This window comes from Acanthisitta chloris, unplaced genomic scaffold, assembly GCF_000695815.1.
Source record: "Acanthisitta chloris isolate BGI_N310 unplaced genomic scaffold, ASM69581v1 scaffold5969, whole genome shotgun sequence".
In the NCBI taxonomy this organism is placed as follows: domain Eukaryota; kingdom Metazoa; phylum Chordata; class Aves; order Passeriformes; family Acanthisittidae; genus Acanthisitta; species Acanthisitta chloris.
The window spans coordinates 2,211-29,110 of record NW_008689679.1 but is presented as its reverse complement, the minus strand read 5'-3'; the positions used below and the strand labels follow the sequence as shown (position 1 = coordinate 29,110).

Below are 26,900 nucleotides of genomic sequence, written 5' to 3'. Positions count from 1 at the left end.
CCACCCAGAAAATAGCCCTGTAGTTAAAAATGCACAAGGGAATGGACATGCAGGCATTTCTAGAAGTAACCTGACTCCTGGCAAGTACTCTTGAGAATCACTGAGAGTCCTTCTATTTATTTCAGCAGCTACTTTATGGAATGTGAGAGTTAATTTTGCAGGTAGATGACTTTTCCATGAAGAGAACAGTATCACTAAATCATAAGAACTCAAGATGCCATGTGGGGCCCTCCCAGGTCGTGGTTGCAGCAATGATGCCCATCCCCAGGCTGTAGCCTAGATGCTGTTAGAAATACTGTCACATCTGGGTTAGCCTGTGCTCTGTGATGGTCAGATCACTGCGCCAGCAGATCTGGAGAAGGAATAGAAGGACATAATAGCCAGGGCTGGCTGTGGCTGTACTGGTAAGTGGCAACAGAAGGAGCTTTGGTGATGGTGCAGCTGCTCCCCTGGAATATGCTAAAAAGGAGCCAACACTTCAATTGCTTTACAATTCCCCCAATAATCAGCAAACCTCACAATATGGGAAGCTTCATCCTCTCGTATCTCATTTTGTGGTAAACTTGAATAATAAAAACCAAAACCCAACCCTAATTCCTACGTAATGTAATTATATAAATAAATACAGTTAGTCCATTCCACACATTATCTCCCGGTGATAGAGTTTCTCTCTTCCTTTTGACTTTGTTCTCTTGATTGCATTGCTCCTTTTTCCAACGCAGTGTAAGAGAATGCAATAACCTCAGTTATTTTTCTTTGTTGGAAAAGAAACAATTGCAGCATTTGCAGTCAGTCATATAGATCTTGTGATGCTTCCAGGCACTTTCTTTGCCCTTCTCCTTTCCCCTTCTGCCTCCGCTATGTCCCTTTGGACAAAGGATGACCGGAAGTGCATGTAATGATCCGGACTGGAGATTGCTGCTGCTAAGGTGCCTAATAGGATTATAAGATTTTCAGCATTAATCCTTATCCTATTCTTTAGGCAGGCTAACCTTTTACTTAGATTTTTGCCTCCTGTTGCACAATTATTTGACTCTTCAGTGATTTCTTTACAGCTGCTGCTTTGTCCTTTTTCAGGGCGATTGTAATTGGTGTAGACCTCCAGCATGGAGCAGTGTAAGAGCTGTCAGGCTGTTGTGGTTAATTGTTTAGTGCTGCAAGTGAGCTTTTCCTAACTCACTGATGAATGTCACCACTTCCTTGCCTTTCCCCGTGCCCTGAGGGTATGTGTTTGCTTTAGCCCAGTCTGGAGAACACATTTCTGTAGCTAAATGTGGCAACTGCTGCATCAGGCTCTGGGAGGTTTGCTGCTCAGGATATCTGCTTCTGCACAGAGGGCAAAAGAGCCAAGGCCTTCCCGGGTACATGGCTCATTCAAAGAAGCTTTGAAAGATGGAAATGGGTGGGGAGTGGGTTGACTAGGGTTTCCTAAGGAAATGAGACTTAAGCATCTGTTTTTCCACTGGTGCTGACTTCTGGATCTGCAAAGTGGCTGTGGCCAAAATAGACGGGTCAGAGAGGTCTCAAATATTAAGTTTCTACATTATTCACAAGAATTAGCTGCCAAGGAGATTGTCTCATAGGAGTGTCTGCCAGGAGGCAAAAGCTGCAGTGTTGACTCCATAGACAGGACTTTGGCCAGCATGAGGTAGACAATGACTGTAACACAGGAGTCACAGCACATGTGGGTCCCAGGTCAGCTGGCAGCTGTGGGAGGGGACTGAAGGCCTGTGCTGTGATTTTGGGGATGTGTTAGGAAAGCTGAAGGTCCTGTGGTGTGGTTCAGAAAACACCAGGAGTGTTGCATAAGAAGATTCTAGAGATGAGGAGGAACTGGGGAGTGATATGGTTGGAAATTGTGTGGCTTGGGCTGCTATCTCTCAAACTGTGGGCTGTCAGGATAACTGCCAGGGAACAGCTTGTTTTGGAGGCGATGGGATGATATGCAGTAGGGGAGCAAGGAGCACAGGAGCTCCAGGGTGTGGGAGAAGACACAAGGAACAGAAGAGGAAGAAGCTGGTGGCACTACAGGCAATAAAGGAGAGAAGGGACTGAGGTGGGATGTGATAAAAGACCAAACCAACAGTAGTTAGGAACAACATTTTTCAGGCACTGAAAGCAAAGATAAGTTCCTTTAGCCTAGTGAACTGGGAGTGGGGAAGGCAGAGGAGAGAGGTTTAAACACTGGTGCATCTGTATGGGGTAAAGATCACACAAAAGATGTAGAAAGGAGATTTGGACAAGGAATGTCTTCATGGCTAGGGCAGAGCAACAAAGATTCAGCCTCAGGTTTGTGCATAGCGTGCAAGAGTGATTTGGCAACAGTCAGAACATGGGGATGAAGGAAGGCAGGAATCAACAATAACTTTAATTGCACAGGAAGCTTGGATAAGGGGGAAGAGAGATGTATTGTCTTTGTCACGGGAGAGGAACTGAGGGAAGAGATAGAGGATTGACGTGTGTGTTTGAATTAAACCAATTGTACTCAGGCCTTATCCAAAGCCAAGTGAAGACAGTAACTTCAAGAGACTTTTTGGAATATGCCTGTGTGCAAGTATTTGTCTCCAGATTCTTGAATATGCTTTACAGAAATGCTCAAACACCTTTTGTCTTCCATTTGTAGGGTGTACCCAGAGGTTAAGTGATCCCAAGCCACATAGTGAGCCACAGCAGTGACAGGACAGACATCCAATATTCCTTAAAACAGTTTTCAGTCTGGTAATAAATGCTCATATATGTGCACAACAAACTACAAGACAAATCAGTGAAACCCCCAATCTCCAATTTAGGGTAATCACATCACCGTATTAATTATTCCTTGCTCTGCATATGCAAAATTATTGCACCATTTCCTTCCCTCTCAGGATTTTTTTTTCTTGGGTGTTTATTGTCTGCAGCTAATCTAGTGATCCTGTAAACTGTTTGCTTCTTCAGGATCCAGTGACTTTCTGTTACCAACACAAACTGAGGAAATGAATATCAATCATTCAGTGATTATTTGCAGGAAATAAAAGCGTGAGATAGCAGCCAGGCTGGGCCAAGAAGGAAGGACAGCATTGCAGTGCTTTTTGTAAGGAGAGCTGAAAATATTATTCAGGTGCTCAGCTGTTATTTTCTCAATATTGTGGAGCTTTCTTCCTTTTGTGAGCTTTACCTTCTTTGGATTAGGTCCTGCTACCTCTGAACTTGGATTATTTGCTATTAGCCTCAGTGAGAACCGGATCAAGCCATTGTCTGTGTGTTTGTCCTTGCCTTAACCCATGTTGCTGTTTGGTAATACACTGCAAGGAACAAAAACGCTTCTGGTTTCCCAGAATCTCTCTGAGCGTTTGTATCTGATCCCTGCAAATGGCACAGCCCCTGTGGGTGGAATAGGTTTGGAGCTGACTGTTTCCAGCAAAGCCTTTCGAAGCCGGTGTGAAGCCTCTGTAAAATAGTCAATCTCCTCACTCAGTAGCTGCTTTTCTGAAGTCTGCATTGTGCTTCAGGTTCTGCTAAGCTATGCTACAGTGAGCATGATGAATAGCAGGCAGATTGCCTCCGGTCACTGCTTTGGAAGTCAAGATGTGTGCTGGCTCACCCCACTCTTTCACAAATACCTTCCCGAGCTGCGGGAAGTACAGTGGTGCACCATATCCCACAGTGTTAATTTTTTATGTCTTATGCACGTAATGGACTTGTCTGTAATTGTGAGTCCCAGGGCACACAGTTGCTGTTGGCAGGGTGGAAAAGATGACTGTGGGTCTGTGTGGCTACACAGTTAGGGATTAAAACATTGATCACTTTCATTCCCAAGACCTGCAATTGTATGAGCTTAAAGCAAAAGCTTCAGTAGAAAGATTGGTAGTTGCAAGCCAGTAAACATTCCCCTGCAATCTATTAAATTTAGACTTTGCAGCATCATCCTCCTGCACTGAATAAAACTGACTGAAACCTGGGCAAGGCAAAGTGGTTTTGACAAGCCTATGCTTACATCCAGAATAACTGAAGTGGATAAGCAAGTAGGCAGTGATGCAGAGAGGAGTTAGTATGAAAAACTCTCAACGTTTTTTCTCAGTAGTGCTATTTTTAGCTTACAGATCCTTGTTTCTTTCTTACATGAAATCTTGAACCTGACAGCATCCTTTTCAGACTTGACAATGAAAGGAAACTGCCTGAAAGAACAGCAGAACTGCATTTTTAGGCCTGATCCTGTTGGTGTATCTTGGTGGGCAGATTTCTTCCCCTTTGATGATCCCTAAGTGACTTTACTGAACAATGCAGGGCTCTTTATTTTATCAGGTTTAATGTAGGATAAGGCCCCAGCATTCAAACCTTTGTGCCAGTAGGACTTGGATCCTGCTTTATTATCTGCCAGCTTTTCAGGGGATTGAATAGAGGTGGAAGGGATTTCAGACAAATGATTCTCATTTTGCCTTGCCTCTGAAAGCAATATTCCTGTATTCCTGGTGTCACAGTAGATTGTTTTGAAACCAGATTTTTAATTTCATTTTAAAAGTGTGGTGGCCTTTCTTTTATTTGGTTTGGTTATTTTGTGTGTATCTCATAAAGTACAGCTATGGGAACCATTGCAAAAGGAAACTCAGCCTGAATCCCTGCTCTTCGTTCATGTCACTGGCAGTAGTTTCTCTGAATTCAATGATGCAAAATCACTCCTGTATTGTACTCAGTGCACTCAAGTTTAAATCAAATCCTAACACTTTTTACTAGTGCAAGAAACACATTTAAAAGACAGGTGGAAAAAATATCTCTGTGACAGGAGATCAATTTAATCCATTTATTCTTTGTCTGGTTTTTTTTTCCAGGCTTATATTTGGCACTCTTTACCCTGCGTATTATTCTTACAAAGCCGTGAAATCAAAGGACATCAAAGAATATGTGAGTAATGAGGTTTGTGGCTGTGCTGCAGGGTCTGTTTTCTAAGATTGCTTCTCACCACATTGTAAAGGTGTTGCCTGTATTCTGGGAAAGCTCATAAACCAGTGCAAGGGGCAGACTGGCCTGAAGGTGGGCTGGCTGATTGCTAGGCACAAATCTCAAATAAGGAGACTTGGGTTTGTGCTTCTGGCTCCTCTGCAGAGCTGATATGCTCCTTGACAAATGTATGCTGTTCCTCTGGTGATGTGAGCTATATACAGCCACTTGAAAAGCATTTGGCATCCAAAGCTTTGTGTGTTCTCCTTTGTTTCTGAAGAGCAGCATAAATCAAAGCCTTTTCAAAAAGCCTTGAAGCTTTAACTGCTCATTCAAACCAAGGATCAGAGGAGGCAACTCGAAGCACATATGACTGAATCCTCAGAGCAAGGATCAGAGGAGGCAACTCGAAGCATGTATGACTGAATCCTCAGACAGAAACATCCTTCCTTGTGGAGTGACCTATTTGCAGGCAGGTCTGGCAGCTGAGGGTGCTCTCTTGGCCTTTTGCTGAGAAGTCTTCCCTGGGCCCCAGTTTCTAAAGGCATATGGGGCCATCAGGGAAAGTGAAATGTGGGAGAATCAAAAGCACTTGAGTGCGGTTGGGGTCCTGTAGGACTTGCAGTGTCCTTCACAACCTGAGCTCTGTTAACTTCTTTGAACCCAGCTCAGCCTCCAGATCTTGACTCCTCAATCCTCTCAAGATGACAGGGCTAACAAGCCCATTTTCTCCTCTGGATAACAGCATAGATAGCTATCCCATTAAGTCCTTAGTGCAAGCTCAAACTGGGACTCAGTGTCACTGCTGAGATTTATTTTATTTATCATTCTCCTCCTTCATAAAATGGTTTTGGATATTTTGAGAATTTTAAGTGTGACAGAACACAACAGACACTTAAGGCAGCCCTTGCCCAGCTGTGCTTCTCACTATTTGTACACTCTGACTGAAAATGCTGAAGATGTGCACAAGCATCTCCAAGCAGTGTCTGCCACTGCTACTTGACGTTTCCATAGTCCCTTTCCGGAAAGTATTTTGTTGGAGAGTCCAATTCCTGTTGGAAATTCAATTGCAAAAGAGGAACTCGCATCAGACATGTGGGGTCATGACCCAAATGTGAGAACAGCTGATCTAAGACCTGCTCTGCCCTTACAATTAATTTCAGTTTAACACACCAGTTGGGCAATAGGTCTGTTAGTGTCTGTTTAAAACACAGTAGATACAGTAGAAACCTTCATTTATTAGTCAAAACATATCACTGTAGCTTATTTTTATTCTGCTTGGTAATAGTTGTTTCGATAAGTGTTGGTTTAGGCTGATCCAGGCCCATCCACACCAGGTCTTGGTTTGTGTTTAGAAGTTTTGCTGGCAGTAATGTGTAACTGAGAGAACCATGTTGGCACTGAGGCTCCGAGGGATTCATAGTTATGTAAAAAGTCTGGCAGAAGCTGCCCTGGGAAGCCAATGCTCTCAGGCATTTGGCAGTGCCATTATTGCTGTAACATTAAATATAAATACACATGTAAATCTCAGGAGAGCAGTTATGTAGCTGAGTGACAGATGCTCAGGGAATAACCCCAGGGGAGATGGAGAGAGACTACAGGTACTGTCCCCACTGCACTGGGGAGAGGATGGAGGAGCCATTTCAGAGCTGGTGATATCCAGATTTATTGTCACCTCTGTCCTCCCTTTCCCAGAGCAGCATAGTTATCCTTCTTGTACTGCCCTTTATCCAGCATTCTCTTACTCTATTCTAATTATCCCAGCCTTAGGTAACACAGTCCAGTTCTCTAATTCATGGATTTACATGGTTTTTACTTTCTTAAGCTTTCTAACATTTCAGCAAAGCTGCTTAGGGATCCCGTTTTTCAAATATATGTAATTAAACAACAATTTTCAGTTAAATTAACAACCTCTGTCTTACCATCTCTTTTCCAGCCCGAGAACCACCAATACTACATACACCAGAATAGTTTGTGCTTTTAAATGCCCTTTAGTGCTCAGTGACAAAAATTCCCAGATTCCTGAATTACTTGTGATACTACAGTTCACCTGACCAGGTCATGGTCCCCAAAGACTGTGTCTGTCGCTGTCACCTCAAAGACCATCCATCCATCACCCCAGGCAGTATACCCCACAGTGGAGTTACCCTAGTTGAACAGAGACAGCACAGCACTTGCTCTCACTACCAGTGTGAGGCAAAACACTCTCACCTAAGCCCCAGGTAAGGGATTTAAGCTAATGCCCTTGCCCTTGTTGCTGCACTGGGCTCAGGGTGTGGATGGGAGCAGGCACAGCCACTCAACTGATCACACTGACTCAGTAATTGCAGTGAGTTGATTGTTCTCCTGAGCCCTGGATCATGGGATGGGCAGGTACCTCTTTACCTCATTCTGGCTAGTTTCCCCTGCCTGTAGTTATTATGTAAGTATTTACATTCTATCTGAAGTGTAGTTTGGCCAACACCCTAATATTAACATTTGCTATTAAAATCAACCAAGTGAGGCTTTTGAGGCCCTGTGATAGGGCTATGGTGCTCTGCTGGCCAATGGAGCTTCTCTAAGGACAGAGTCAGGCTGCTCTTCTTTTCCTGAGACTAGTCCTAAAGGCCACAGCCACCTTCCCAAGGGCTGTGGAAATCTGACATGTGTTATGTGCTGAAGTGGGGGAAACTCTGGCACCTTTGAGTCCGCAGTAATTGCTAAACACATGGTGAGGAGAGCGAGGGGGGAAAGAAACTTTTTTTTCCTGTGAGAGTTATTCTGTACACTTGTCCCTGTAAGAGATAGTTTGAGGTCCATGAGGAAAAATGAACCGGCTACTGTTTTTGCTTACCAGGTCAAATGGATGATGTACTGGATCATATTCGCGCTCTTCACGACAGCAGAGACATTCACGGATATCTTTCTTTGCTGGTGAGCACCAGAGGGGAGAGGATCCTTGGCATGAGATGGGAGGAAAATGGAAATGTTTACAAGGGGGGGAAAAATGGGACATAAAGTCCACTGCCTCCTGAACACAGGGTTAGTGGCTTCAGGTGCATAGGGGTGTTTTGTCTGGAGGAGCAATGCTTCCTTTCTCAGTGCTGTCATAGGAAAAACAAGAAAGAAGTGGAAGTGCCCAGTGATACCTCATTAGTAGGAAATCATTACAGGAGTCTCAGTCCCTGCCTGTGAGAGAGGCACAGCTGACTGCCCAGTTGGATGCTTGCAGAGGTCATCATGTAAACAACAGTCACTACAGGCATAGTTCTAGACTTGCCTAGCTGTGTCCCACAGTAACTACACAGACTGTGGAGATTGGGCACAAACAACCCTGCAGCACAGGACTTTGCTGTGTAGGTGGTTATTCCTGGGATGTTTTGCCAGACCTGCTCCTCGTTAGGCTGGGTTTATGGTTTGATGGAGGGCAGTGGCAGTCCATACTGATGTGGACTCTCTGATGCCAGTGGAAAGATTCCTGATGACCTCTGTCAGGATGAGAGCACATAAATGCCCAATTATCAGATTCAGTTCCTTAAATTTGGATGCTCAAGCTTGGAAATGTTTATTGCTTGGTTGCCCTTTATAGTAAGGCCTTTCTAGCAGAAACCAGTGAAATCAGTTAGACTTCAGGATGAAAATTTACGTATAGTGCATGGCCCTCACAGCCTGTTCCTGTAGAGCACTGCATACCTCTGAGTCCTGCAGTGAAAGGAAATTGGGGTACTTGGCAACATGTCACATCTGTTGAAAAGGAGATAAAAGACATCATTGCCTGTCTGAATCTGCATGCAGATCTACCTCCCCTGTGTTCATCTGGAGCTTTGTTTTATCGGAGGCTATATTATGTGGGTCTCAGGAGGAATGGCAGAGGGCTTGGCCAGCATGTGAAATCAAGTATGCTGTAGCGATCCTCACTGAGGTGGAAGATCAACCTGGCTCTGCTCGGAGCAGAGCATCACAGAGGCCTGTTGGGCCAGACCTGGATGCTGTATGGCCCAGCTGGCTCAGTGACAGTGCTGTGTGGCACAGCAGGAGCCTGTCTGGTGCAGCTGGGCTGATGCACAGCCATCACAGGGTCTCTGTGCTGCTCTTGCCTACAAAGGACAACAATTGTTCATCATGCTGCTAGTAGCAACATGCCTGCCTACATGAGGATGCTGCTGGCTGGCCAGTCTTGAGCTCTGGGCTTTGTCCTCCAGAGAAGTGTTAGCATAATCTAATCTCAGGATGTCCCTGGCTTGTTGTTCCAGCTAAAGCAATGTCCTATTGTTAGTTAGAGTACTCCATGTTTTGCAGCACTACCTGAAAGTCACTGTGGGTCTGTGCCTTTATGTTGCTTGGATAACAAAGATTCTTGTATTTCAGATTCAGTAAGATAAGAATCACAGAATGGTTTGGGTTGGAAAGGACCTCAAGATCATCTAGTTCCAACCCCTGTGCTGTGGGGATTATTTTAAAAGCGGAAAGGCAGAGAGATAAATGTGCATAAATATATGAATGAAATATTGATTTGCTGGTTTGATCTTTGCTCCCTCACAGTGACTGGAGATACTGTGAAGGTAACACCTGTGCTCTTTGCATGTAGAAAGCTCCTCTTATTGTGCAGCAGAGTTTCTTCCAGACCATAAAATAATGGTCCTGATGTCCAAGTAAAGATTTACCCACATACCTAGTTGAGGTGTGTGCAAAGATCAGTGAATGTGTTTTGGTCTTTGGTACAGGAAAGTTGCCCTGAGCTATACTGACCCGTCCCTTCCTGAGCTGAGCATCTCTAATTAAGGGCAGTGGTTAAATTGGGAGCAGACAGTAACAGCTCTTTTTCTTCTAGGTTTCCATTCTACTATGAACTCAAAATAGCTTTTGTAGCTTGGCTGCTGTCTCCATACACAAAAGGCTCCAGCCTCCTATACAGGAAATTTGTCCATCCAACGCTGTCTTCAAAAGAAAAGGTAATCACAGGTGCTTGGGTCCTCTCTGGGTGGAGCAGAACTACAGTGTGGTTACTCCAGTATTGCTCATTTTCATTGAAGGGCTGGAAGTCTCTGATTCTCTTCCTCTATCATTTGATCACCTCCTTTTGGTTGGTGTTTTTGTTCTTTGTGGTTGTTATGTTTTTAAATCCTGGCATCAGTTCAGTGCACTGGCACTTATTAACTCATTTTTGTGCACTTGAAGTTGGGAGGGAGGGGGATAAAAATACCTCCTGAGCTGCTTTGCACATACTGGCTGAATATAGCTGAAGTGCTCTGTTGTGGCTGGATATAACAAATAGAGAAACAGGGTCTGGCAGCCAGGACTCCTTAACTTTGTTCTCAGCTCTGCCTAAAACATTGTGCAGCAATGAGACAAACAGCTCAGCCTGTCTAAAATGGGCTCAGCAAGTACATGCCTGGCTGGGAGATGGATAGTGTAGTGAAGTAAGGCATGTAGCATGTTGAGGTTCTGGGTGAACAAATGTCTTTCTCAAATTAATGATGGTAATTTTAGGAGGGGGACAGTACAGTTTGGATCATTTGCCTGCCTGGGAGATTCCTGTGGCTGTGAATGGGACATTGTCAGGCAGATCCTTTTGGCTCATGTGAATACATGGGCCAAAAATAGCTATTGGTCACATATCGACATGCAAACTGTTGAGTGAGTAACTTGTTTCCTGCATTGACAGCTATGAAAATCAAAGCTCTGTCTAGCCACAGGCAGTGCATGAACAGTTAGTTATATCTCAGTCCAAGAAGGACAGATGGGATCATTGCCCTGTCTCTCTTCTTCCTGGGAAATTCTGCTTATGCTTCTCACAAGTAGTGCTCATGAATTTTGGGTTGCCACCATCCATTAGGAATAGGAACCCCTCACAGCTTCTAGTCTCTACTAACCCACTACTACAGTAGCTGAGTACTAGAGGTCATTGTCTTCATTATCATCCAAATCCCTGTGTCTTGAAGGAAGAAGGGCAAGGGCAGAAACTTTCATAACCATTTCACTGTATATTGAACAACATCGAAATTCAGAAACTCTGGGCCTACCAATTCCATGGGCATCTGAAGCTGATGACTCCAGTGATGGGCAGAGATATCCCAAATACTTCTGAGACCACCAGTACTGGTTGCAGGGCAGTACAGCTTCAGCTACCCAGTCACCATGTGATTATTTTTAACTATGTGGAAATCCAATTTGTCTCTAGAGTCCACAGTTTGCAAATGGCTCCTTGTCTATGCTACCCAGGTGGAGATAGCTCTCTGGCTTCCAGAACCTATTGGTGATGCTTGCACTGTGCAAGTTTATCCCAACTTTGGGTCCCAATTTTCCATTCACAGAATGAAGAATTCCCAAAACCTGCAATGGGAGTTACTCCCCTGCTGCAAACCTTTCCTCTTTGCAAACATTGGCTGTGAACTTCTCTCCAGCCGCAGTGGAGGAAATGGAGGACATCTACCTCCATAAAATATGACCTGGTTCTACAAGTAGTTTAAGTCTGGGAGCATAGTCTGAATTTGTCCTTCTTGTGCTTATTGTTTGTTTGTTTTGTTTTCTGCTGTGACAGGAGATCGATGACTGCCTCATTCAGGCAAAAGACCGGAGCTACGATGCCCTTGTGCACTTTGGGAAGAGGGGGCTGAACGTTGCAGCCACGGCAGCTGTCATGGCAGCTTCAAAGGTAAAGGTGCAGGTCAGAATGCGTGATTAATAACATCTTATCTGCATCCATTGCCAACAGCAGCCACAGTGTGGAGGGGCAGAGGTGATGAGGATAAGGAATCTCTCACTCATTTGGTCATTCCTCCCAGTCTCCCATTCAGCAGCCACACATCTTCATCTTGGGATGAAGAGAGTAAGTGTGGTGCCTAGTGAATCTACAGGAGGTTGGAAATTCAGGATTAAGACTAGTGCCTGCCTCAGGCCTCTGTTGAATTTTATATTTTCTGTCAATATCCAGGTGACAATGTTAGCAATTCTGTTCATCACAGCCTGTGCTCTTCATTTCCACTGTTAAAATAGGAGCATGTTTCCATGGAAGATGCTGATGTTAGGTGAATGCAGTTAACACCCTGGCAAGGAAATACAATTTTTTGGTCAGCACCTTCTGCAATGAAAGGAAAGGCCATTTGCACCTCAGGTTTTCAGTTGTTGTGCTGAATTATTGAGAAGTCTGGGGGATATAGTGGCCTTTAATTTGTGTACTGACAGAAAGCAGATGTGATCTGAAGTTCGTGAAGGCTAAAGTTCATCTGCAAGGCTTACACATATCATACCTGGTGTATAATTCTCTGCAGACGTTTATGCAAGAGTGAATGGGAAGTGGCATTAGTTGCTTTTGGAGAATGAGGAGATACTGGATGAGTGGTCTCATCTGAGGATGTGTATCCTGTACTCTGTTCCTGGCTTAGAGCCAAACCCAGAAAATAGCTGTTATCTGTGATCTTTTGCTTGCATAAAAGCTGCAAGGACTGGATGACTACATTTCGTGGTCCTGCCCTCTGGCCATGGGCTATCATGGCTTAAGGTTGATGTGCACAGTGACTATAGCCTTGTGTTTTGGGGGCAAGAGTTGTATGAAAGATATGGCTGCAGTGCCTGTTGCAAAGGGATAGAAGAAACATGGGTAAGGTGGGTACTGATAATAGAAAAAGGTGAAAATGGGAGTTGGAGGAAGTTATTTTCCTCTGCCAAATGCTTTTCCTATGATCTCAGGCACATTGTCTTAGTATGTCTCGCTCTTACCTTCTGCAAAAATGCATAATACCTCTTTAGGAGGCCAAATGCCATAAAGTCTATAAAGCATGTTGAATGCAGGGGAATATAGAAGTGGAGAGCCCCTGGAGTATGCTATGCTCATGTGGGATCACAAGGATATGAGAAACTATATCCTGTTCCAAGGGAAAAGCAAAAATTGCCTCCCTTTTCCCTGCCAAGCATTGTGCAGACTGTGGTGGTCAGGCCTGGTACAGTTTTTCTCCTGAACTCTTCAGTGGGGAGACTGATAACCCAGGGACTGCTTGATAATCCAAATCTGGACTAAAACCTGGGATAAACATGGAACAAAGGCAGAGCTATGCCCAACAAAACAACATTTGTGTGATGCCTCCACGACACTGAACACTTTTGCTGCTGCCATGTAAGCCTGAAGAAGTCACACCATGGACATAAATAGGCTCTGGGAATGCTTGTTTTGCAGGCCTGCCTTAGCTCTGAGCCCCTTCCTGCAAGGTGCTGCAGACTCTGCTAGAGCTGTTTTTAGGGCAGAGTGAGAACTATATTCAAATCCCTAAGGAATTCTGGCTCCTGTTTGGGTAGCTCCTGAATATGAGAAGCTCCACAGTAACCCAAACCCACAGCGCCAACCTGTTCATCCTTCAGGGCTGCAACAGTGTTTTCATCAGCTGTTCAGCCAGAATGAACACTCAGCACCACAGTTTTTCTTCACGCTGTTCTGCTTTTCTGGTGTTTTGCTTAAGAATCTCCCTGCCTTGAAATGTGGCTCCAGTGGCACTGGGGAGAGGAGGGAAGAGTCTCCATGGTACAGGGAAGCTGTTGTCTTGCATGAGTTGCTGAAGGTGCCTATTCAGTGGTGGAAGAAAGCAACTCTGTGACTTGCGTGGTACTGTTGTATGGCAAATCTGTCAACCCAATTTGAGAGAAAACTGTTCAGATGTCGCAACCTGTAAATGAACCAGAAGAGTCATTCCTGCACTCTACTTCGGAGAGGGGAAAATGATCTGTTAATCAAATTGAGAGGTTGTTACTGAATAGATTGATTTTTTACAACAAAACAGGGACTGTTCAAGTATCTCCTTCAGCCTTGACATTTAAATTACTCTGAATGTGTGAGGGGAAAAAACAGGACCCCTGGCTTCCTTTGCTGCTTTGGCGTGTGGCCTCCAGCAACATCCTTGTTTCTGTGTGCCTCAGGGTGTAGATCCAACAGACAGGGTGAGCCAATCTGACACCTCTCCTCCAAAATGGGGGAATGCTCCTGCTCCCAGTGTGCACCAGCACTTTGGACCTCCTCAGATTATCTCTATCAGAAAGCAAATTCAGAAAGAAAAAGAAAGGAAATATGTTTCTTTGTGCCCACAAATGTATTTCATGTGCCTGTGCCAGCACAAGGGAAGGGACACAACTACATTGTGAGGAATAGGGCCAGAGGAAAGGAAAGCAAGATCATCCCTTCCTGGTCATGGGAAGCAAATAGATTAACTGCTGCTCATGGAACCGCACCCCCAGTACATTCACACTCTTCACGGTGTAATGGTCTGGAATGGTTAAAGCAGTTTCTGTTCCTTGCCCTTCTCAGATGGAATGTGCTGTCCTTCTAGCAGGGAGAGCTGCCTGGCTGTGATTTACAGCCTGGTGTGTTGCAGTACACAAGTGCATAGCTAGGGTTTCTCAGGTATTCAGGATGTGATTGGGAGGGTGTGGACATGTCTCCATGTAGCTCTCCCTGCTGCTGTGGGGGAAGCTGTTTTCCAACAGGCACGGGTGGGAACAGCTTCTGTTGCCCTGGTTTTCACCTGCTGTCAAGTGTATGTCAACGTTCTTACTTGCTCACTTGAGAAGGAGGTGTAACAGAGCCAGATTATCCTGCATGAGAGAAGTTTAAATGACTAATTATCTGGAAAACACTTTGAGCAGCCAGCTGCCAGACCAGTCTGGAGTGCTGTCCTTAGGGGGAAGTTTCCAAGGAAGGGGGAAAGAGAATACTCTTTATAAGACTTTCCCAATGCCAAGGTTTAAGGGTATCCAGCTAGTCCATGACAAACGTTGAGTATAGGTGGGAAAGTGAACCCTGAACACATTCATTTGGTTTCAACCTTTAAAGGATCATGTTAAAACTGGAACCTACAGGGATGGCCGTCTATTCAGGAGCACTGAGCTCCTGCAGCTCCCACGGAAAACATGCCTTTTACCAGCAAGTGAATGTGAGGATTATTTCTTCCTTCACTTGGGGTAATGGGAGAGGTAAAGATGCTTTTGTATTCAGGAATGGACCCTCAGACTTTGCAAATCAGCATCTTCTACTGGCAATACACAGTGAGCTGCTGGGCTGAAGGGGTACTTTGTACAGGCCTGTTTGCAGTAAATAAGCTTAAATCTCTGCCTGGAGATGTCTCCCACTGTGCATCACCCTGTCCTCTCCTTTTTGTCTGAGCTGTGGTAAGTGTTCTTCTTGTGCTCTCGCAGGATCCACCATGATCTTTTGTCTTTCATGATAAGGTCTTTGGGCAAGGCCCATCTCTTCATTCGTTTTATCCATCATATTTTTTTTATCCATTCTGTTTATCTGTCATCTTTTTATTCATGCAGCACAACAATGTCTGGCTCTCTGATTACCATTAGTGTGTGACAGGCTGCTCCTTATATATTTACCTCAGGCTCAGACGCTGCAAGCTGTGCACAGCTACACCTTCCCTATTTCTGATCCCCTGGCCCTTTCCCTTTTCTGTCTTAAGTAGCCTACAGTTTTAGTTAGCCAGCTGCAGGCTTGTCCTTCCCCCTCCTCCTGCTCCCTTCCCCTGCTCTGTTTTGTTTAGAAGCCACAGTTGTGCTAACACTGGCACAAACGTGTGCCAGTTGATTTCACAGGCTGAGGAGCTGTCAGTGTCCCAAGCACCCTGAGTCTGCCCTGCTGGCTGGCTTGGGTGTTTTCTCTTTCTCTGGAGATCTATTTTTGATGCTTGCTAAGCAGACAGAGCATTGGATATCTGGTCTTATTACCCCTGCTATGTGCTCACTACAGATCTTTTCCCTGCCCCCAGCAGCTTGTGTCCCCACCAAGGACCTGTAATCTCATTTGGGGCTCTAATCCTGTCCTCATTGCTTGGTGATTCTGTCACATGTGGTGACTTCAAGTGGGTCAGTCCTAAATGGTGGGATTAGACGACTGGACGGTAAATCCTGCTGCTCTTTTTGTGTTTTCAATTCAGTTCAGCCATTCCCACTCCCAAAGGGTCCTGGACACTGACTGCTACAATCTTTCCAGCTCACCTTGAGCAGGGAGAAGAGAAGCAGAGGAAGAGCCTGCTTTTGAGTCACAGGGGGAGGGGAGCAGCAGCAAAGCTGTTACAGCCCCAGGAGTGAGGCAGCTGCAAGGCCCTGTCCAGGTAGTGAATCCATCAGATGGGTCCTGGACATAAGTGGGGTTTTCGTTGGCACCAGTCAGGTGTAAGTGTAAGCAGCTGGGACACATGTGGCTGCAGCGAGGAGAGGCACCAGTGGCTTGGAGGCAGCACCAGCCTTCTCCAGCACACTTGTATGTGCTCCCTGGCTGTCACCACTCCCCCAGCACTTACCCTCCACCTGTCACCCTCAGCCTTCTACCACCTGTGGCCTTGCCATGTCCCCAGTCCCCAAATTTTATATCCCCGCTTGCATTTCCAAGACCCTGCCCAGCCCTGCCATTGCCTCCTCTGTCCTACAACCTGCCCATCACTCTCTCATAGCTCTCTGACTGTCCTTCAAGCTCCTGGGTTTCACAGATTCTGTTTGCATTTATTCCCCACCCTGAACAACCGAATTCTGCCAAACAGCTCACTTTCCCCACCCCAAATAGAAATCCTGCTCCCAACCACTTAACCAGCTCAAATTGCAGCCTCAACTCTGCTTTTCAAAGATGATCTGCAGAAAACATCCTACAGCCTACAGATCAGTATAACCCAGATGTTCCTGGTAATGTACCTTCCTCTGCCTTTCCCCTGCCCTCCCATGCATAGGGCAGGGACTGGTGGCAGAGCAGCTGGTGCTGTGGCCCGTTGCGTGCCCATCTTTACAAAGGGGAGTGGGGCACAGGATTGTGCTGGCAGTGGGCACAGTGCCTTGGCAGGAGATGATAAATGAGGTGGAGGGAGTAGGCACGCATGACTGGTGTCAATGAAAAGCCCATTTGTGCCTAATAAGTCTGAGAAACAGTCCAGGAGCCTTTCATGCGTGGGGAAATGCGGCTCGCAGTGCTGCCGGAGCCAGCAATCACTGCGGTTATCGCTAAAAGGAGCAGGCATGCAGATGAACAGGAGGGTTTCAGTATGCACATCTACCTCCTTAACTAATGCTCAGGAGTGCAGCCTCAGCAGTTCCCAAACCACCTATCTGGTCTGGCATGTCACTTCTACCTCCACCTTTGGGCTCACCCTCCCCTGGGGGGTTGTAGCTCCACTGCTTTAGGGGCCCTTAACCTAAGAAATCTATGGGGCAGTTTCCAGTGTATTTGCTGTTTTTTAAAGCAGGGCACTGGCAAGGAAATGCTGGTGATGATTTACATTTTATCCTCTAGACAAACAGCATCTTTCCATTCCTTTCTAGTATCCAGCTGGTGTAGCCAGTGCAAATGCCTGAAAGTCAATATTTAGATCCCTAATTTTGCATGGGAGTTTAGACCTATTTACTGTGAGACAAAACTTGTGTCGAAGAGACGTGCTGCCTTGTGTGATGTGACACTGAGCAACTGCACTTCTACTGGAGTTGGGAAAGAGGGAGGTGGGGGTGGGGAGCATCCTTTCCTTTAAGATGCTGGATAAAACCTCTTTGTAATGATTAGATCCCGCTGCTCGGAGTGAGAGTGTTCCTGTGCTTAACAAACATATGGGAGCACAGTTCTGACCAATCTGCTTAATACCATACCTGTGATAACCACACTGTGTGCCCTGGTGAGTAATGTGGTCAAGAGCTGCAGAAGTCAGGAGTGATTTAGAGTTCACAGTTTGACAAACCTTTGGGGACATAATAGTGTTGCCTCAGAGAGACTGAGCATGTTGCTTTTGAAAGTAGCTTCCTTTAAAGGATTTCCATTTGGGATCCAAAATCAAATATCTCATGGCTGAGCCATGTTATACCATTAAAGAGGAACAACAAATGGCTTTCTTGAAACGTATGGTATTGTGTACCATCACAGTATTTTGTGAAGTAGTCTTGTCATGGTGTGATGTATCTTTCATTATGCAGTTTTTAAGAATCTGTTTTTCACAACTCAATAAAATCCTGTGCTGTTTGAGCTACAATCTGGGTAGCTCTTTCCAGTGTCTCTCTCTTCTTGGCTCTTTCATCCCAAGAAGCAGATAGCAGCCAGTGAATGCACAGGACAGCAGAACCAAACAATACAGTTATACAGAGAGACCAGGCTGGGAGAAACACTAACAAACTGTTCCCAGGAGAGGAAATGAACTGCACAAACAAAAAGGGTGGATGAAATTAAGTTTCCACCATCAACATTAACGTCAGCTGGTTTCCCTTTGAGTCTTTAATACTGTCTGACATCTCCAAAACAGGTAGCTGTTCCAGGCTAGGCATAGCATGCAGGCCCTGGCCATAAATAAGGATATTGCTTGTAGGATATTTGTGTTCATATGGTGGCAGAAATGATTTCTTCCTTCATTCAGGTCTTAGACCATAAAGCTGATGGTTTTGCTCGGGGCCTGCTTGCAGCCAGACATGATAAAGCTTCTGCATGCAGACTCCTGCTCACTGCTGTGAGTAATTCCCCAGTGTTAACCCTGCTGCTCAGAAGACCTGTTAGCCACCAGGACTAAAATGACTGCCACACATCCCTCACCTAATCGTGTGCCTAAATTAGTCATTAGGCCAGACACTGGAGGTTTCTCCAGTGGGAAGCACCAATCAAGTTCGAGAAGTGGAGTGGCAGCCCATTGTGTTTATAATTTGCTTTACTCTTTAAACACATTTGCTAGGTAACACCTTGTCAGCTGGGATTATGGAGTGGTTTCTCCATCTCTCTGGGAAAGCTGGGGAAGGGAGAACCTGTGTTCAGAGGTGTAGTCCATAGGTGGATGTTTGTGCTTTTTTATGTGTACGTGAGTCCCTGCACATGGTGCCCAGTGTCATGCTCATGTCTCACCTCGGTTACTTATGCTTCAGATAGACCTTATTCTCAAGGCTTTTATGTGTGTTGCCACAATAGCTCTCTTTTTTTTCCCTCGCTAGGTCTCTCAGCTACTTCATTTACACTTGTATTTGGACCAGAAAAAAGGGCAGGTAATCTGCTGAATGCTTAATACTAACCGCTAACTAATGTCTGCTCCCCGTTAGACTAGTTTGAACTGGTTTCAGCTCAGATTGGTCCAAGTGCAGATCCTGTCTGCTCTGCCTCTAGTGTGTAGATCCTGCGTGCTGAGCTTTAAAAGCCTGTCCTTGATCTCATCAGCAAAATGCCTTCCAAGTCCTCTGCTGGCAATCAGAAAGACTCCAGCAGCCAGGCAGGGAGCTTTGTACATGGAAAACCCTTCTAACTCAGGTGGTTGCTGCTGCATTGGCCGAGCTGCCACATTTGCTGTTGTTTTTTCACTAATGGATAAAGAGAGCCTCCCTCCCACTACTGTGATCCCTGTTAGGATGATTGGAGTTGCAGTGGAGCTTGTGAGACCAGGTTCTCTGCCAGCATTTCCTGACAGGTGTGGTTGGGGCAATCCTGCTGACACCACAGTGATAACTGACATCCTGGGAAGCTACACCACACCTTGTGGTGGATATCAGCAGGGTGGAGGCTGTAACATGCATGCAGACATGTCTGCTAGCATGGAGGACAACTACTAACCACAGTTACAGCAAGAAGAGAGAGCATTCATTAACAGGTTTAGTATTGTGCTGGAAGTGTGCTGAGCGTGACTTAGTGTTCCCTTGCTTGTCCAGTAACTGCTGATCCGAAGACACAAAAGGCCAGAAGGTGCCATCCTGCACTAACAGTGATTGTATTAAAAGCTGCTCTTTTGTGACTTGGCAGTTTTTGCTTCCTGATTTGTGTCACTTCACCATGCTGTGTCATTGTTTCTACAGCTGCGAAGTGGAATTTGTAGGTATTAGAGGTGTTCTGAAGCCTAAATAATGTGTACAGAATTCTTTCATATTTTCAGACTGAAGGAATGATAAAATCTAGACATTTGTTTATATTTGGATCGTATTTAATGAGGCTGTTACATAAATTGCAGATTTTTAAATTATGTGCTTAATTTTATTTACTTCAGCTTTAGCTGCCTGTATATGTGGAGTATTTATAATGAATCATTCCACTGGATGTAAACCCAGTTTTTCCTAGACTCCTAAATGCATCTCCCTCTAAAAAGTTTTAGTTCAGATGTGAATGCACAGGTTAATTATAGAGAGGTAAGGAAATTAAGACAGTTTCAGCTCTTTCTCATGGTACACCTTTTACAGTGTTTGTCACACTGCAGACTTCAGTTTTTTGAAAGGATCAAGATTTCTGATCCTTCCAGGTAAATACTGAATGTAACAGTGTTCATGCACTGGCTCCACTGAGGCTGATGTTTGTTTCAGAGGCAATGTGCAGGTTGCTGACTTTAGAAGCTCAGTATTTTAATCCTGTTCTCTCCTACTCTTTAAAACTAAAGGAGAGAATGTGCTAGATGTGGGTAAGGAATGCTTATACTACAGCTGTCATTTTGACTGAAGCAGGTGGATGTGCCTAAATTAGTTTTATATTAATTACTCTGTCACACGTATGGGAGCTTTAACTTCCCTTAGAATCACAGATGAGCTTCTGCAGCTCGAACATCCGTGTCTTGGTGGGTGATGCCCTAATACAGTTGGTGGTGCCATGACTCTAAATAAAGTTGATACCAACGGATAGCAGTGACTGGGGGCTGATAATTACTGTGTCTTTTGTAGTGTTTGTCTCTTATCATATGCAGTAGCACTGAGCCCTGTCCCGGCCAGGCCCTTCTCTGCCCCTGTAAAGAGAGAGCTGTCCCATGTATGGACTTTTGAGGTTGGTATATCCTGGGAGAAGAAAAGGCAAAGGAAGCCTGAAGAACTCCACTTTCAGCTTGTGCCATGCTTTTACCTACGGAGTGAACATTCTTACTTGGGAGCAGGTGCACTGTAGTGATCAGGGAACACGGAGGCACCTGCTCCCACTTGTAGTCAGAAAACCTCATCATCTAGCAAACTCACTGTCTACAGTATCAAAAGTGCCATGTTTACAGTGACAGTCTGTGTCCTGGGAGAAGCTGGATGAGGTAGAAATTGAGTCTAGACAGATAGTCTTGTGCTCAGGGAGATTAAAGCTGTCTTCCAGCACCACTTCATGCTTGTGTCCTCTAAAGTCCCCAAAACACAGATCCCACATTGCCAGCACAATCATCCTGACAGTGTAGATGGTGTTCAATGAGAGAAGAGAGAGCAGTGGTGTCACCATAGTCCTGCTACCCTCCCCAGTCCCTGTTTTCAGAAGGCTGTATGATAACATCCTGGTGTTTTGCAGTTGACACAGTGAAATGTTACCACAGCTACTGTCACGATATTACTGCTGTCATGCTCTCTAGGATAAAACTAGTCCAGATCTGTGTGGACGTGCTGCAAACATGCCTCTGGCCTGCTGCGTAGGCGTAGCTTCAGGACCTGGATTTTTTCTCCGTGAAGACACACTGTGCGCTGAAATTCCTGGGATATCTCTCATGTCTGCAGCAGGTGGAAGAGTTATCTAGGTGATCACAGCCAAGATGGTAAACAAAAATCCTCCAAAACAGCTGCTCTCATCTTCCACATGTTTGTTGTAGTGAAACATGACCCAAGACGTGTACTGTGCTAAATCTATTCCCTTGCGAAATAAAGCTGTTAACTTGTTTGGGGTTTTTTTGCTAATAAATGGTAAGTCTTGTTGTGGGATAATAATCTTTTCAGCTGGATAAAGTCATTATTTCTAAAATGCATAACTGCAGCAGTGCAAACCCTCACAGTGGCTACTTATCTGACAGGGAAATGAAGGTTGGTAACAACATCTTCCATTTTACTCTGAAACCATCCTGATTCTGTGCTCCTGTTTCTATTTGGGGTCAGGTAAAACTGTGGTTAACTGAGGAAGAAGTGTGAGTGTTGCATTGTGCCCTCGGAGCAATTAAGTCAAGTCTGGCTCTGCAAAGACTGAAGGTGCAGAAATGGGAAAGAAAAGAAATGGAAGTCTGCAGGGTTTCACAGGTGTTCAGTGCCCTCACTCAGCCCAAGCCTTTGCTGTTCCTGCCATTTCTGAGATTTGGACAAATGTTTCCTGGAATGGTAGAAACAGTAACATTATATGTGTGATAAGCAACCTTTATCTTTGCTGTTAGAAACTCAGGTGAAATTAAAGCAAAAATTAAGAAAAGACAATTTATTTTTTTTCCTGGAGGAGGTCAAAGTTGTTTAGCTCAGCTGCTGTGAGTATGTGCTCAAGGCTCTGGTTGTATTATTATACACTGATGTAACGGACCCACGGATGACAGGCATGTATCAGGCCCTGGTTTCAAAGCTCTCTCTGGAGCCTTTGATCATTATATGCTACTCTATCACAAGTTGCAATGCAAGAATATTAACATATCCTCTTCATTTTCTATGCAAAAGGGTGTGTTAGTGTCATTTTCACTGCCAGGTTGGTTTGTCACATGAATCTTGTCTCTAATCTGACTTGTGTCCACATACATAAATTGCTGGCTGGAATGCTGTGGAATTTAGGTTAGCTGGCTGAGCAGAGCAGCTGGGAAGAGGTTTAAAGCTTGAACACTGCTGATATTTGAGCTGGGGGTGCAGGAGGAATGTAGCACACAGGTTACAGCATCTCATCAATTGCTAACCCTCTGTCTTTGCTGTCCAGTCATTCTGCAACAGCAAAATATTTAGTGGTCTGATTGCTCTCAGCTTGCCCTTTCTGGGGATCTCTGTTGTAATCAGATTGCAGGATAGGATATCTTGTGTTGGCTTTCAGTCTTCCACAGAATAGGGTGGCTGTGCAGGAATTCATTGCAAGCTCCAGAACCCATCCAGAGCTGCACTGAGCTCTGCACGGCTAAGATCTCACCCAGCTGACCAGCTGTGCAAAGAAACTTCAGTGTACCAGCTGAGTAACATTTGCAGAGTAAATGTACCTTACATTGGCTTAAGAGAATTAATTTGAGATGCCTCTTGGAGTGAAAATGTGTCCCAAGAGTGGCTCAAGCCACTGGCAAGGGTAGCCAAAATTCAGACATCAATCCTTGTGGCAGGTTGGAGAATGCAATGGCAGAGGTCAGATTTTACCAGAACATAAGTTCTCATGACTCCTTTGCCAGGCATATAAAACCAGCAAGATAGAATGGCTTGGTATACAAACAAAGAAGCCCCATCCATTTAAAATACTTTCAGAAGTAGAACAGGCTAGTGGGAAAGAGCAAAGTAAGTCTGCTGCTTCTCTGTAACAGTGTGCAGGAAAGCTAAATGCAAAATCCTGAAAGTGTTCAAGGCCAGTCTGGATGGGGCCCTGAGCAACCTAGTCTAGTGAAAGGTGACCCTGCCTGTGGCAAGGGGTTGGAATAAGATGATCTTCAAGGTCCCTTCCAATCCAAATCATTCTGTGAGTCTAGGAAATGCTGCCAAACACAGTATACTTAGATTTTAAGAAACATCAGGTCAGTAAAATTAATTTAAAAATCCCAGTGCAGCCTCCTGACCAGCTGCCCCGGGTGACTCTGCCCTACAAGGGACAGCTCAATCTTGTTTTTCTTACACGACACCTATTTCTACTGATTATGCTTTGGGACAGCACTGAACTGAAGAATTCATCTCCACATGCTGTTTGGCTCTTGCCGGCACAGAAAAGTGCTGTAGTCCAGGATGTGGATATGGTTAAACTGATGTGCTGTGGAGTTGAGAAGGGAGTTTGAACCCATTTGTTTTGTACAAAAAGCTTCAGGCTGAAAAGTTGAGAGATTACTGGCCCAGGAGTCTTCTTGAATGCAAAGAGTACAGAGTGCCACAGTGATAGTAGTTGTAGGCACCTGATCCCTTGTCTACTTGCAGTCCCTAGAAGTAAGGTGCTAAGGGATTTCTCTGAGGTGGAGGCACTGAATTTTCCTTACTGTGCATGTGAAATTTCTGAAATGGTGTTGGTAAATCAGTAGGTAAATTAATGCATTGCCTTCCCAATGGATCAATGCTGGTGCAGTAAGGGACAGGTAGTGTTGCCTAGCTGCTTTAGCAAGCAATGTGTCCATTCTTGCCTTCAACTGTAGATGCTCAGGATGAGTCCTTTCTGTGTGCCAGGCCAGCACCAGAGCACACTCTCCACTGGTCCTGCACCTGCACAATGGTTTCATGGGCAGGATACTCAAATCTGCAGACCAGAAGGGAGCAGGGATGTGTTCTGGTCCAGCCCCAGCCTAGAGTCCTCTGGCAGTGTTCAGGCTGTGCTTCCACTGATGTACTGCTTTGACAATTACAAATCTAAATGAAAGTGGGGGGTGAATTGCTATCATGTGCCTTATCTGTTTTGTTAAACAGGGCAATATCAACTGTTTTTTGGCACCTTTCTTATTTCATCTCAGCTAAAGCATCCATTGAATTTTTCCTAATTTAAGTTAGCAGAAAGAATTTTAGTATTAGGCTCTATGTGTTCATTTCAGTATTTTTTTCAAGACTATATGCTGTGAAGTACCTTTTAGATCCTACCCCACCCAACAAAATATTAAAACCCAGGTGTACAGTTATGCAATTCATATTCTGAATGTCACTTAAGGTAGCTTAAAGGTCTTTTCTAACCCCAAGGATTCTGTGATTCTGTACTGACTGAATTTTCTGGTGTTCCTATGTTATGGCAGTGGTGGAGTATGAGAGTTGCAGAATACTTACAGTCAACTTTTTGATGGGATATTGTTTTCATGAAAGGTACAAAGAACTGTTACGTTCCTTTCACCAAGGAATTTGTCTGTTGCCTGATTGAGAGGTAGTCTAAACAGAAAGAAGAATATTGTTAGTTTATTTCTTCCTTAAGCTGCATGAATAAAAAAAAGCACTGGAATATTTCTTTGCATTTAACCATATCTTTTTATTACTTTAAAATTTCAATTTTTTTTGTGCTCTGGAAGTATTGTGTATGGCTGAGAACAGCTGGGTGAATATTATCATAGATGATTAAGTTTAAAAAGGAGTTATTTTGATGCAGTCCATTAATTGTAATTCTGAAGCCAAGCACCTGTTTGACTCAGATCCCAATGAAGAAAAGTACCTTCTAGAAAGACACAACATCCTGCTCCTTTACACGTGGCCAAGGCTGCTCTGAGCTCAAATGACTACATTGAAGAATCAGAGATGCCATCAAAAGTTTGAATGACTGTGCATAGAAACATTCCAAAAGGAAGAGCAAAGAGAGGGAAATTATGCTTTTAGCAACATATTTTTGCCCTCTGTAGATTACTGGACCAGGCAATTTTTTTTCACTTCCTGTTGTCCTTATGGATTTCAGTTAGCAAGGGAGAAGAAAAGCTCAAAAATTACTGTTGGATCTAACTTTGTGTTATTTACTTGCTCGTTTAACTAGGGACAGGGAGCCCTGTCTGAGAGACTACGGAGCTTTAGCATGCAGGATCTCTCAACGATTCGTGGAGACAGCAGCAGCACTGTTCCTCCTTCGGTCACTGTACGAACAAGTAGCAAACAGAGCCAGCCAAAAACATCCAGAAGTGCATCAGAAGGCCCTGGCAGCTCAGGTAAGTGCCAGTGTTATTTTCAGTCGTGTTGTCTGGAATATCACAGAGTTGAATGAAGTCATGCTGTTGGCAGGAACAGATAGGAACAGACACTGCAGGCAGCACATACCAGAATTCACAGGACACAGACATGCTGTTGAGTCTCTTGGCCGTTAAGAGAGAAAACAGGATAACAGTTTGATGGTTACTATTCCTAGCTGGTACCAAGAATGGGACTTGAGCATGCAAGGCAGCCAGCCTCAGTCCTTGCAACCTGAGCTGGAAAGTTAGGCTCTGGGATGGGGCTGCAAGCCATGGTGGGTTTTCAATGAAAGGGGCTCATGGAAGTGCAAAAAGAGGGGATAAGAATGCATAGTAGTGGACAAGGGTCATTATTGTCATCAAAGCCCCCATATGGTGATACAGTCTCTCTCTCTTGTGTCATATAAACATAAATGCAACTTCTAATGGTATCTGGTTTGAATTAGGCCCACTTATGCTCCTTTTAAATGTACAGTAGCTGTTCTGACACTTAACAGTTCTAGTTCCAGAAATTAACCACTGATGAAGCCTACTGAGAAATAAAACCCATATAAAAGCACTCCTAGAAGCAGAGACCAAGATCTGACAGGTATTTATGATATGAAGGATGACTGCATAAGCACCAGTATGAATAGCATGTGCCTCTGAAGGGCAATGACTCGTTTTCAACTTCTGGAAGAACAAAGGGAAGAAACATCATGCTGTGAATAAGATCCAATCCTGAGGATTTAGTTCTAGAAATTTACATCGAGCTTGGTTAAAGATATCTTTGTGAGCCCAGATCCAAAACATTTCATTGGAGATAGCTTTGCAGATTAGATCTCAAAAACTGGAGGGTTGTCCCAAGCAGGTGGTTCCAGATAGCTGCTGGGATTCCCACACACCACCGAAGTTCGTGCAACTCAACTGCTGTGACGAGAAGCCACAGCAAGTTGCAGGCGTGTTGCCCATGGTAGCTTGTGAAACATATGCTGTCAAATTAGAAATTCAGCAGTTTGCAGCTTGGGTGTTGAGGTCTGTGCAAACAGTCACTTTGTTTCAAGCCTGACTAGTTGCTAATCCTCCTAGTTTGCTTTAGCTTTGGAATGTATTAGAAATGTCTTGTCTTGTCCTTCCTGAAGGGTATTCTTCAAGTCCTTTGCAAATTCTGAGAGTTGTAGCTCACAGATTTCTCAATTTTTTTTAAACCTTATCTGTTGAATGCATTTTCTTTACAGGTAAACTGAAATGGCTAATGTTGGTGCACAGTGGGTTTATTCCGATCTTTCTGTAAGGTCTTGTATACTCTTGTCTTAAGTAATCAATCTGAAGGTAAAGTGTTCACACAGAATAGAAAACTCTTACTAAAAAAAAAATTCACATACTTAGACAAACCTAGCTAATGTCACAAATCAACCATAATTTAGTTGTCTTAATTCCATATTGTGTAGAACGGCCTTTCTAGCTTTGCTCTTAAGACAGTGAAGTCAGCTCACCTGGCCGTAAACCCCTCTCCTAACACACAAAAGTTTGTGATTTTGATTTGGTTTCATA

At 44.5% G+C, this 26,900-nt stretch overlaps 1 protein-coding gene across 1 annotated transcript; it reads left to right on the top strand.

The window, feature by feature from the left end:
• Positions 1 to 522: 522 nt before the first annotated feature.
• Positions 523 to 25,346, top strand: REEP1 (receptor accessory protein 1; the record flags this gene model as incomplete). The annotated part of the gene is made up of 7 exons (XM_009081503.1): positions 523 to 554; positions 4,806 to 4,878; positions 7,751 to 7,827; positions 9,725 to 9,845; positions 11,435 to 11,548; positions 18,823 to 18,873; positions 25,178 to 25,346. Coding segments are annotated over exons 1-7 (637 nt in total), but the record flags the coding sequence as incomplete, so codon positions are not given.
• Between the last annotated feature and the right edge of the window lie 1,554 nt (positions 25,347 to 26,900).